Source organism: Rhea pennata, chromosome Z (genome assembly GCF_028389875.1).
Source record: "Rhea pennata isolate bPtePen1 chromosome Z, bPtePen1.pri, whole genome shotgun sequence".
Taxonomy (NCBI): domain Eukaryota; kingdom Metazoa; phylum Chordata; class Aves; order Rheiformes; family Rheidae; genus Rhea; species Rhea pennata.
This window is the reverse complement of record NC_084702.1, coordinates 17,817,810-17,829,966: the sequence shown is the minus strand read 5'-3', so window position 1 is coordinate 17,829,966 and position 12,157 is coordinate 17,817,810. Positions and strand designations below refer to the sequence as shown.

The 12,157-nt window shown below is 35.7% G+C and overlaps 1 protein-coding gene across 5 annotated transcripts in view; it reads left to right on the top strand.

Moving 5' to 3' along the window:
• The window catches only part of PTPRD (protein tyrosine phosphatase receptor type D), a 354,190-nt gene that overhangs the window by 132,172 nt on the left and 209,861 nt on the right, over positions 1-12,157 (top strand). For all 5 annotated transcript variants that reach the window (XM_062600476.1, XM_062600475.1, XM_062600474.1 and 2 more), the window contains exons 3-4: positions 6,569-6,714; positions 10,349-10,490. In XM_062600476.1, coding sequence (XP_062456460.1) covers positions 6,569-6,714; positions 10,349-10,490 — 288 coding nt within the window. The remainder of the gene's footprint in view (positions 1-6,568; positions 6,715-10,348; positions 10,491-12,157) is intronic.

The window sequence follows — 12,157 nt, the reverse complement described above, 5'->3', positions numbered from 1 at the left end:
ACAGCCAAGAGCCCTTAGAAACATACCAATAGGTAACTTTGGGATTTCTTATGGAGATTTTACGAATACATATTCTTGCTTATCCTTTTAGAAATAAAAGCTAAACAAACGTAGTCAGTTTTCAAGTACATTGTAAGTGCAGGTTAGACTTAAGGCCAAGTAATTGCTTATAACAATGATCAGCATAACTGATGTCACAAATTATGATTAATGAGTAAATTAGTAGTGAATGCTGTAAATGAGTCTGCTTTGAATGTTCTTTTTAACCAAATAAATGAGCTGAAAAAGCTTTTCTATTAAATATTGTGCATATATATAATAGCTTTTTTGTATATTGACTCCTAGAGGAATTGAGGACAGTAACTCTTGTGTCATTTGTAATGTATCTATGCAGCATCAGGCTTTTAAAGCAATCCTTATGTTCAGCTGTTAAATTAGAATTTTTATTTCCCCAAAAAATCTCACCTCATGTGTATCTCTCAGTAACTGTGGAAAGAAGGGAGCTGAGGGTGACTCTTCATTTCAAAAAGATTTTGTCAGACACTTTGTTTGAATGCAATACACAAAAATAACTTGTACTCAAAGGACAGCACAGCATACAGGACAGTATCATAAACACTATTAGATCATTCCATTACATAAGCTCACAATTACAAGTTCAGAATTGTACTTACATTTAGGGGAAAAAAAAAAAAACATGAAGTGAAAAACAGATGTCTTATGCTCATTGAAAGGTATGGACAAGTTTGGATCCAAATCAGTTATGTGTTTGCTTGTTAAAAGTATATTTTCTGTAGCTGCAATATGCAAAAAAAGAAAGATAACTTACTCCCTAATAGTAATAAACTACCTCTATTTCAGAAGTTCCTATGTCTGCTGAATGGATAGCTCGGCTGCATGTGAATCAGCAGCTGAGCTTCTACAGCTCTAAAGTCCTTAAACCCAAATGACTTAAAGCCCAGTGTATTTAAGGTGAACTACCAATAAATTAAATTTTCCTTGATATTGCCTGTAAATAACAATAGTTCAGTAGTCGTCATATGAGCTTCTCTGTAGTCCCAGTAAGAAGTGCCTAAAAAAGCAGAGGGTGGGAACTCTTATGCCTTAGGTGGCAAAGTCTGTGGAAATTTCTGTAACTCTGTGTTACGGAAATCTGTTGTACAGTTTTCTTTGACAATTTATTGATATTCAATATAAACGTATATATCTGGATAGATACTGATAAATAAACAAGGCATAACAACAACAACAAAAAAAGTAGTAGTAGCTTTTGTATCTAACAGCCAATTTTACTGCAGTTTTGATGATGTCAAGCTATAAGTTCAAATACACTCAGAAATATGAAGTTCTGCTTTAGCAAATTTACGTTGGATTTTACTTTCGTTATTTTAATTACACTTCTGCAGTTTTAATTGCTGCTTTATTGGAACATTCAAGTGACCAATTATAGTTTGAAAAAAGCTGAAATAAGCTGTCATACGATAGTTGGTAACCTATTGCGTCTGATTTTTTTGGCAGAATTAATTGCACTGGAAGGTTCCCATGTAGCTAGGTTGCTGTGCTTAATGAAGTGTGCTGGAGAGAGTTTTTGTTGGACTCTGCACTGCAGTTGTTAAGGGAGATTAAAAATAGTTGTCAGTTCTCAATCAACATTGCCCTCATGTTAATAAGCAGAACTATGTGTGCAGTGTAATTGTATTTGCTATCAGAGTGCCTAGCAGCTTAGGTCAGAATCAATGTCAAGAAACTGACAGCATTAATTGTGAGATAATTTGTGTCAAACTATAATTAACAACCTTTATAAAGATAAAGGCGGCAAGTCCTGCTTTTTATTTTTTCTTCTCTCTGGGTATGATTTCATATATTCTTACACTGATGATCACTATGATATGGTCACTTCATATGTAAAAACGTGAGTATATTGAAAAGATGTCTGTCTGCATGACTCACCATCATCATAGTGTGAGTGCCTCCTAACCATAAATGAGTTAATCCTGACAACACCTGTTAAACATATTATCCTTCTTGTGCAGTTGTTGAGCCTGAAAAAGAGAATTTAACTCATTTAACCAATTAAATTTTATTTTGTGAATGTAAGGATGAACTGTTAAAATCAGGCTTTTTTTTTGCAGTAAAATGTGTGACTTGTCCAGAATTACTGTGACTTTTCTGCATCATATATGTTTAATACCTCTACTTTTTCAACTAAAATTATCTATTTTAATATAATCTAACTTATTTCATAGAATCATAGAATAGAATCAGGAAGGTTGGAAGGGACCTCTGGAGATCATCTAGTCCAACCTCCCTGCTCAGCAGGGTCACCTACAGCATGTTAGACAGGGTTGCATCCAGGCGGACCTTGAATATCTCCAGAGAAGGAGACTCCACAGCCTCTCTGGGCAACCTGGTCCAGGGCTCCGTCACTCTCACAGGGAAGAAATTCCCCCTCACGCTCAGGCAGAACTTCCTGTGCTTCAGTTTCTGCCCATTGCCTCTTGTCCTGTCACACGGGACAACTGAAAAGAGTTTGTCCCCGTCCCCTTGACACCCTCCCTTCAGGTACTTGTACACACTGATAAGATCCACCCTCAGGCTTCTCTTCCCCAGGCTGAACAGGCCCAGCTCTCACAGCCGTTCCTCATAGGGCAGGTGCTCCAGCCCTCTGATCATCTTCGTAGCCCTATGCTGGACTCTCTCCAGTAGCTCCATGTCTCTCTTGTGCTGGGTGGCCCACAACTGGACACAGGATTTGAGATGAGGCCTCGCCAGGGCTGAGGAGAGGGGCAGGATCACCTCCCTCGACCTGCTGGTAACACTCTTCCTAATGCACCCCAGGAGACCATTGGCCTTCTTGGCCACAAGGGCACGTTGCTGACTCATGGTCAACTTGTCACCTGCCAGCACTCCCAGGTCCTTTACTGCAGAGCTGCTTTCCAGTAGGTCAGCCCCCAACCTGTACTGGTGCCTAGGGTTATTTTTCCCTAGATGCAGGACTCTGCACTTGCCCTTGTTGAACCTCAGGAGGTTCCTCTCCACCCAGCTCTCCAGCCTGTCCAGGTCTCTCTGAATGGCAGCACAGCCCTCTGGTGTGTCAGCCACTCCTCCCAGGTTGGTATCATCAGCAAACTTGCTGAGGAGGCACTCTGTCCCCTCATCCAGGTCATTTCATACTGTATGATCCCTTAATGATAACAGTCTTTCTTTCGACATTAGAAACTACAGTACCCTTGTACCAGTGGGTTCTAAGAGCTACTACTTATGCAAAAGGAAACTTTGACCAGCCACATAACCCCATTTTTCCCAGCTGTATCAGATCCTGAATAAGACACAAAGATTAACACCATTCCCTTCTACACTGAAATATGGAACATCTTTTTTAATAGTTAATACTGTAGTTTATACAGTGTTACCTTAGAACGTGATCTTTATTGAAAAATGTCTATAAATAAGGAGTTAAATCATTACATAACAACTATTCATCTTTTGCCTCTGTTTCTTCATAGTAAGTGCCATTCATTTTTAGACAACTCATTTAGTAATTGCAGTCCAGCAAAAATTCAGCCTGGGACTAGAAAAAACACTGTTATTCTCCTAGTTACCAAAGTCAGATTAGGTGTTCTGCCCTGTTTCTGCAACCTGACTCTGTGAAAGCTCTGCAGAAGCTCGTCAGTAATTCTTTTAAGAGATCTGTCAATTATAGTCCCTCTTCACTGCATTAAGCCCAGTGCTAGCTGAAGTGTTTCAGAAAAACTAGTTTTGGAACACCTGTTGAGTTTGAGGAAAATGCTTCGTTTTTGTATGTGTTGCTATATGAACTATTTGGTAACCAGCACTGCAGTTTGTACAGTTTTGGAAGTGAGGTGAAGACTCTCTTTTCTCTCTCTCTCTCTTTTTTTTTTTTTTTTTTTTCCCTTGTTGCTGCATAAGAATATATTTTAATTGAGAAGACAATTGTCTCAAGGTGTAAACTGGTATAAGATTTGTTGGATTCACCTGGACTGCACTAATGAGGAATTTGTCTCTAGATGTCTGATACAGAGGGAAAGACTCCTGCTTTATTTTTCTCTTTTTTTATTATTATAACTATTTATGTCAGTATTTTTATCAGTAAAATGGTGATTGGGAGTGCTATAAAACCCAAATGTAGAATATTTTTTCTCGTTTTACAAGGCTAGCTTAACATAGTCCAACATGCTTTTTAGCATAGTTAGCGTTTTTTGTTGCTTTTATTTCCTTTGTTGTTTAAATATCTGTTGTTCTGTTCCCAGAAGAGCTAAGTTATACATTACAGGAATGAACTTACAGTGTGGTTTTTAAATGAATGTTGTTTCCTCCTTGACCCTTTGAGTGCATGATATATCTGGCAAATGTTGATAAACAGACCTTGTTTCTAAGGAAATAACTAACTTTACTGATGTACAGATTATCAGTGGCCCAGTGACTGAATATATCAGTGTGGCATACATTTAGGATTTAAAAGCTGCCTGTGAGCTGCTATCCAGACTTACTGTGCGCTGATGGACTTTGCCCACGCAGTGTTTTTCTTTCATTGATTTGAGGTTCAACACTGAATTGCAGTATGTCAGAAAGAATATCAAGAGAATGACAGTTCGTCAGTTTTCACTTGATGACACGCAGTCACAACTTGTGCCACAGAATATCAACATACCAGGTTCAGTCATGTGTTTTTACATATCAAAGTGCTAATTTAATACATGCAGAGAAAGGGATTCAAAGCAAGCAGTTTTGGTGAAACATAGACACTTCATCAGAGTATTTTTGTCTTTTCTGTAGTCAAAGCATAAAGCCTCTGACATGAGAAAGAATTTTCAATTTCTTTGTTGCTACTCTGTGTTTTATTAACTGTGGATTTGGAGGGTTTTTTCATCAGAGGTGTTCTTTCATAAGTGCCCCATGGCAGCAGTGCCACATTATTTTGCTGTGCTCAGACATACAATTGTACTTATTTTCAGGTATTGTGTTCTCAGTGAACAGGTAGTGCTCAGTGGTCAAAACCAGCACAGTGAATGGATTCAAAGTCCTAGAGCATTCTGAAAAAGTTGAACTATAACAATAATTGTTTTGCCTGATATCTCTGCTAAAGAAAATGATGGGAGGATTTTCAGGAACATTATATTTTTAATGCATTTTTGAAGATTAGTTTTGCTTCTGTCATGTCACACATTAGCAGTAGGGTAAAAAGACTGAATTCGTTTCATACACTTAGGACAATCCATATCTTCTCATATGTAATTTAGAAATGTACAACAACACAGTTTGTTTGACTATTGGTAATAGCCACGTCAAATCTCTTTAAATTTTAAATAATTCTTTGGTGTTATGTACATAATTAGAGCATGCTGTTTGTTTGGCTTGTTATTACACAACTTGACAAGAAGTATTGTCTGCCAGTTTTGCAGAATATGTGGTTAGGTATTAGAAGTGAAAAGCAGCAACTTAAAAACAAACACTACCATGGTATAGGTACATAACTGTGAGGACTAAGAGAAGAAGGTGAAGATAACCAAAGAAACTTGTAAGAGGGAGGAGCTGTTTATTGAAAGGTAAAAAGCTCAGCAAAAATGAATTGTAGAAGCTGCTATTGAACAGTTATATGTAGCAGCTTAAAATTGAGACAGACCGTATAGAAAAACTCTTTTTCTGTTTTTTATAAATATTTATTTCAGACCATTCAAATCAGCCTCCTAAAATACTCTGTATTTCTAAAAGCTACCCAGCTAAGTAAAGAATGATGTTATTGTGTTCATGAGTTCATGAACATCGTTTAAACATCATTTCATATATTTATTTGTATTACTCATCAGGAGATATCTTTTTTTGGTGTGACTTTCTTGTCTTGTTTCACCTGAAGGCTAATTACTGAAGTTCGATAAAATGTTGTAAAAAAAGTAGAAGGAAAAAAGTAAAATAATGAACATTTCTTTATTCTTAGTAATTTTTCCTTTTCTCTCTTCTTTCTTGTCCCTACAACAGCTGGATTTTTTTTTTCACTGCTTCTTTCTGACAATAGAATAATTTGGAAGTGAACAAGAGTTATATGTGAAACTTTGGGCAAGCATAAATCTCTCTTCTGTTGAAGTCCTTTTTGCCTGACTCCTAATCTATAGTCCGTTACATCCACCAGCACAAACTTACAAATACTTTCTCCTAAATGTCACTTATTTTAATGGCTCAAAGGTGGGACGTCTGCTTTCATGACATCCTGTGATGATAACATCAAGTCATGAATCAGGATCTTATTCAAGCTGATTGATGAGCTCATTTTGCAACAGAAGACAAATTCAATTTTTTATTTATAATGGTGATAAAATATAATGTGTGATCTTGCTATTCTGATCCTATTACACTTCTATTTTAATATAAATTTCACTAGTAAAATCTGTAAGTGCTTGCCTGACCTTTTAGTTATTTGTTTAACATCTCTCTTGCAGGTGAATACGATCACTGGAGAAACAAAACATTTCCTCTCTCATTTGGAAATCTTGACTTTTTTTTTGCATGTCTACTGCTTAAATTCATTTTGTTATTTATGTTTCTGTTGCAGCACCACCAAAGTTTACAAGAACTCCCGTTGACCAGACAGGGGTCTCTGGAGGAGTCGCCTCATTTATCTGTCAAGCTACAGGAGACCCAAGACCTAAAATTGTCTGGAACAAAAAGGGAAAGAAAGTCAGCAATCAGAGATTTGAGGTATTAGGTCCATTGTTCTGTTCCTCTGAAAAACATTAATTCTAACCTTGCTTCTAATCCCAATACATGTGCTTTATTATTACTGATTAAGCAAAATACCTATGACTATCGGGAATAATTTAGTGGGGACAGTCTTGTGAAGATTTTGTTCCAGAAACTGGTTGTGCATATCACCTTAAAAAAGCAAATTACCATTGTCTCTGTTTTCTAAATCAGTGTGATCTAACTGGGGAGCTTTTGCATGCTTCTGTTCAGCCTGCTATCTTTTCCATGAAGGAGATGAGGGAAAATTTTCTGAGCAGTGCACTCACTGCTGTCTCCAGAGAGCAAGCCACTTCCTCTTGCAATGGTCTGCACCCAACACAGACCTAGGCTTCTGCTGCCTCTGCTGCCACAGCTGCTTACTACTATTACAAAGATAGGAGAGGGACTTCAGCACTAGTTCCTGCTGCTGAAGGGGATTTATATAACTGGTTTGCTTTTGATTCTTTTCTTAACAATAGCCTTGGAAAAGGCTTTAGAGAAAACTGTTGCCTCTCCCTGCATGACCATCAATTAAAGGAAACAGTGAAGATAATCTGTTCAAAGGATTCTGGGTCTTTTGGAGAAATAAAACAAGAAATATTACTCCTTTATTTAACAGCAGGAACAATTAAGATCAAATATGGACTGGCCTCTGACCTGAACAAAATACTCAGAATGGGAGAAGGCATTTAAGGTGGCTACCAAAACTTTGATTGATTGTGTATAATTTTGGCTGCGTCTCTTCACAGAGACAATCTCTTTGTGTTTAAGAGACTTCTACATAAAGAAAATAAGTGTTCGACAAATGACTATTACTAATTTATATATACAGCTAATAAGCAAATGATCTAAGACACACATGTAAAAAGTTCACTGTTGAATTCATTTGTGTTCATTTTTAGTAGTATTTCAGAGGATAGCTTGCCCTGGGCTTTCAGATTAGTCTTAACCTCAGCAGAGAAGAACTGCATTTCTTCTATGAACTAAATTTTGTATTTCTTTCTGTTTAAAAATATATATATATATAAACAACAGAAGTTAGTCTAGTAGTTAACAGAATCTATTAATAGGCTCACTAGCCAATATAATTATTTGCAAGTAAGTTTAATACAATATGAGAAATAAGGGCATAAATGAAAATATGTCCTAGTGCCAAGAATGACTTGTACCTTGCAGAGCATAGGCAGAGCTATAATTGGATAGAGGGGAGAAAATCAGAATTTTATCATAAACTCTATGCAATTTTTCCCATTCTGGTCACAAAAATTTCAATCAAGGTCAGCTGTAAGTAGTGGAAGATTGGTCATGTACATGCTTATTGTGTTGGTTCAGTTTTACTTCACAGTGTGTTGTATTTGCTTCATATTTTGTTTTTTGTGTATCTGTGTAACCATTTTAGGGAGAATAAGAAAAAAACACTGGTTTTATTTCCATAAAAATATTCGAATAGCTGTAAAAGTCCAATACAAAATATTTTAAAAATCACTCAGTGTAATGCTGAACAAGCTGTACAGTCAAGTAGGATGGAATGTATTTCAAAGAAATACAAAACACCAAGTATTTTATTATCTTTATTACAACCACTGAGCAGAGTACTTACAAAGCATCAAAGTAAAGTACAGAGCACATCAACATTTTAAGCAGCTTCCTTCCCTATCCAAAAGAAGGTCATTAATTCATGCTATAGAATCTGTAAATAATAACTAAATCAACAATAGAAATGAGATTCAGAGTACGCACATAGAACATTTGGAAAAAAAAACCATCTGAAATTGTCAAGTACAGCAGTAAGAAAATAATTAGTTGAGTTTCTTTTCCTGCTCTCTTAGATTAATATCTATGCTTCACTACATAATACAGGACATTAAAAATGGTTTGCCTGGCCACCTATCTTCATAAAAGCGTAGTAAATAAAGCTAGAAAGAGCCTGAAAGGTCCATCTAAATCCATCTCCTTCCCCAGGGATGCTAGGGGTTATGTATTTTTTATAAAGTAGGATGGTCTCTTGCAGTTTCAGGAACCTTAACATTAAAAGATTTTTGGTTAACATGAAAAAAATTTTTGTTTATGTATAACTGGAACACCAGACTTAAAATCTAACTTCTGCAATATTTACCAAGACTAGTCTGCTATAATTGTTTCCACTGGCCATTCTGCTTCTGGGCTTATTTAACATTCAGATTGAAACAATGACAATTTTAAGTATAATGACTGGTGTTGCTGGCATCCTGTGTTTTCTCATATGCAATTTGTTAGGCTTCTTTTTAAGACTGTGAAAGTTTCTTTTTCCTTTCAGAATCAATTTATCAAGAATATTAGTTGTTATTTTGTTTGTGTTAAAATGCTGATTGAGATCTTTGTGTGGTCTAGATTTGTTAAGGAACAAGGAAAAGGAATTCAGCCTGTTGGCTATGGAACCAGTTTCTGCTCATTATGTTACTTCCATTTAGACCTCTCCCACTCCTAATTAAAAAACACTCAATTCCTATAATGTATATGGGGAGGTAATGTGCATATAGTTAGAGTTTCCAGTGCCTAAACTCTCCCTCTTTCTCTTTTAGTCTCATTGAGTGTAAATACATTTAAATCAACCCCCCCTAAATATGCACAACCATGTATATACATAAATTATTTCTGTATATCTTTTGTATATGTATGTAGAGATTATGGCCAAAATATTAATTATTTTGTGAAAAAGAATCACAACTATTCTTTCTGAGCTAGTACCATCTGCCTGATGGTAGTACTAATCTGTTTTATTAATTTGGTATAAAGTATCCCTACTTTAGCTAGGATGGTAGTGCTGGTGGTTGTAGTAGCTGCTGTTGTTGCTGTTACTATTTAATTGTTAGAAAGGCTTTTCTGGTGCCTGGAGTAAATGGAGTGCTCAGTACTATCAGATGTGATTGTGCAAATTGCAGAACAGGAAAGAAAAAAGAGCCATTTGATTCTTTCTTTCTCATAGGAAAATGTTTATTCTTGTATGAATACTGTGGGTTAAAAGTTAAACCACAAAGTATATCCTTATTGCTTAGTCTTTCAACTAGTCACATGTTTTATCATACATTGTTGGATAAATTTATGTCCCATGGACTAAATGCATAGCTGAACTGAGTGGCTGTGTCTTGTTCAGAAGAGGCTGGGTTGTTTTCACTTGTGAGCACAATAAAAGAGCGAACTCTGCTCTGTGAGAAGCATGAGAGTATAGCCTGCAGCAATTAAAATGAGTATGACGGGCATATGAAGGTAAAATGCTGAAGTTAAGAGAAAAGAGAGGAATTGGTGATGAGCTTCAGGATAAAAAGCAAGACACATTAAGTTCTAAACTATTTTCTTGCAGCTTTTGTTAGCTGCTTTTCTTTTTGTCCTATACTTTCTTGAAACTATCTTAAAGTGGCAGTTGGATTTTCGGTGAGCAGCAGTATATGTTACATGGCATTGCCACTTAAACGTATTCCCACCTGTGTTGAATTTGCCGTTGTATGTGCCTCTTGAAAAATGAACCTGGCTTTGATATCAAAAATACTGATAGTTTACTGTTCATGCACAGATTAATTCAGGGGTAGGCCTTTGTAACAACATCTGTGACAGCTGTTGTTTCCTTCAATAGGTAATAGAGTTTGACGATGGATCTGGATCAGTTCTCAGAATACAACCACTGCGGACTCCACGAGATGAAGCTATTTATGAATGTGTTGCTTCCAATAGTGTCGGTGAAATAAGTGTGTCCACAAGACTCACTGTTTTACGTGGTAAGTCCTTTATAAACATAACGATTTTTTTTGAGTTGAAAGTATTATGTTATTGTAAAAGGAGGGTTTCCTGCAGACCAGGGGAGTAAGTACTTTTTTGTTGTTGTTGTTGTTGTTATGGGCAATATTATAGCCCTATTGCTATTAAATATGAACTTCTTCATTTAATACTTAAAAATACTTTTCTGACTTTTGAGTATAAAATGGTAATGCCAAATGATGCTGAGGGATCCCTAGAGTAGGCTGAAGAATAGAAGATATGATTTTAAAAAAAGCAAAAGATAAGTAAAACAGGAGGTTGCATATACAACAAGCTACTTACGCCAGTTATTCATAGAAAAACAATGTTTTATGGATGTATCTGTTTTGCATTTTACTGGTTTGCATGATCAACATTTATACAAAAATTTATGCTTGCAGAATATGGCAGAAAATTACAGATTTTTTTTTATGAAGTTAAGCTGCTATAAGATTAACAAGGTATCACACATAAAAAGATTTTTTTATTAAACCTGCAAGTCACATGAATCATACTTTTACTTTAGCGAAAATCTTTTGATGATAGTAAAGGAGAAATTCATTCTTTTTAAGTATCTGCCAAGTCTGTTGTCTAGAAAGTACTAAGAGGAGTAAAAGCTGGTAGTCAAATATTTTGTTCCGTTTCCTGGAGATAAATGGAAACTGGAATTGGAGATACTTAATGTAATATCACTCTTCAGTTTGGAAGGATCTTTTCACAGCTGAAGATTACGGTCTTGTATTGCAATATCGCATAGCGTTATTTGATTTGCGGACATACTGCTAGGGACCAGTTTATATTAACAGGTGATGAACAGTCTGACTTAAGGAATTCAGAAGAATATTTGTAAAACATATGGTTTAAATTACTTTTCTAATCCTTCTATCTCAAAAAGATCAGGGAGACAAGGAGGTTTATTTTATCTTATTTTTCTCTGAATTGTATTTCCAAAACAGAATAATAAAAGAGTTTTTCATATATATTTGTTAGCTGTGTTGATCAGTGTGAACAGTCCTGGTGTTCCTGCTGGAGTCAAAAATAGCATTGTGTGCTTACACATTTTTTTTTTAAATGTAATCTGCTGTAAACAAATATTTTAATATTTAAAATTACTATCTCTAATGCCTTGATTGCTCCCTTCATTATCTTTCAAAAATTCTTTTCAGTCTAGCCAGTGAAGTGTAGAGATTGATAGATAAGTTCGTGTTTTAACAGTATCACATATTTATTTTTACCTCCCTAAGATAACTTTGTTCCTTTTACTTTTTTTAAGTAACCCGTTTTATTCACAGCTTCAATGTTATAAAAAATGAGGATAAAACCACATTTCATATTGCATTGCAAGTTCAATACATTAAAGGAGGTGGAAAAAGGGAGGAGAAAAAAAGCAAAAAGCAAAGGGAAAACTTGGATGAAGAAGTATTCCTTGTCTACAGAGTTTCACTGAGGAGTAGAATACATGAATTCTTAAAATGTATTTACAAGACTCTGTGTTCTTTAAATAAGTATGCATGTGTTCTTAAAGCTACAGTCCTAAACCAATAATTCCCACTTTAGATTTTGTAAGAAAAAAGAAACAACCTTCATCTTCCTGCTGAGGACAATAGAGATTGAAAAGGGTAAAGGATTTTTATGAGTATCAAAATTG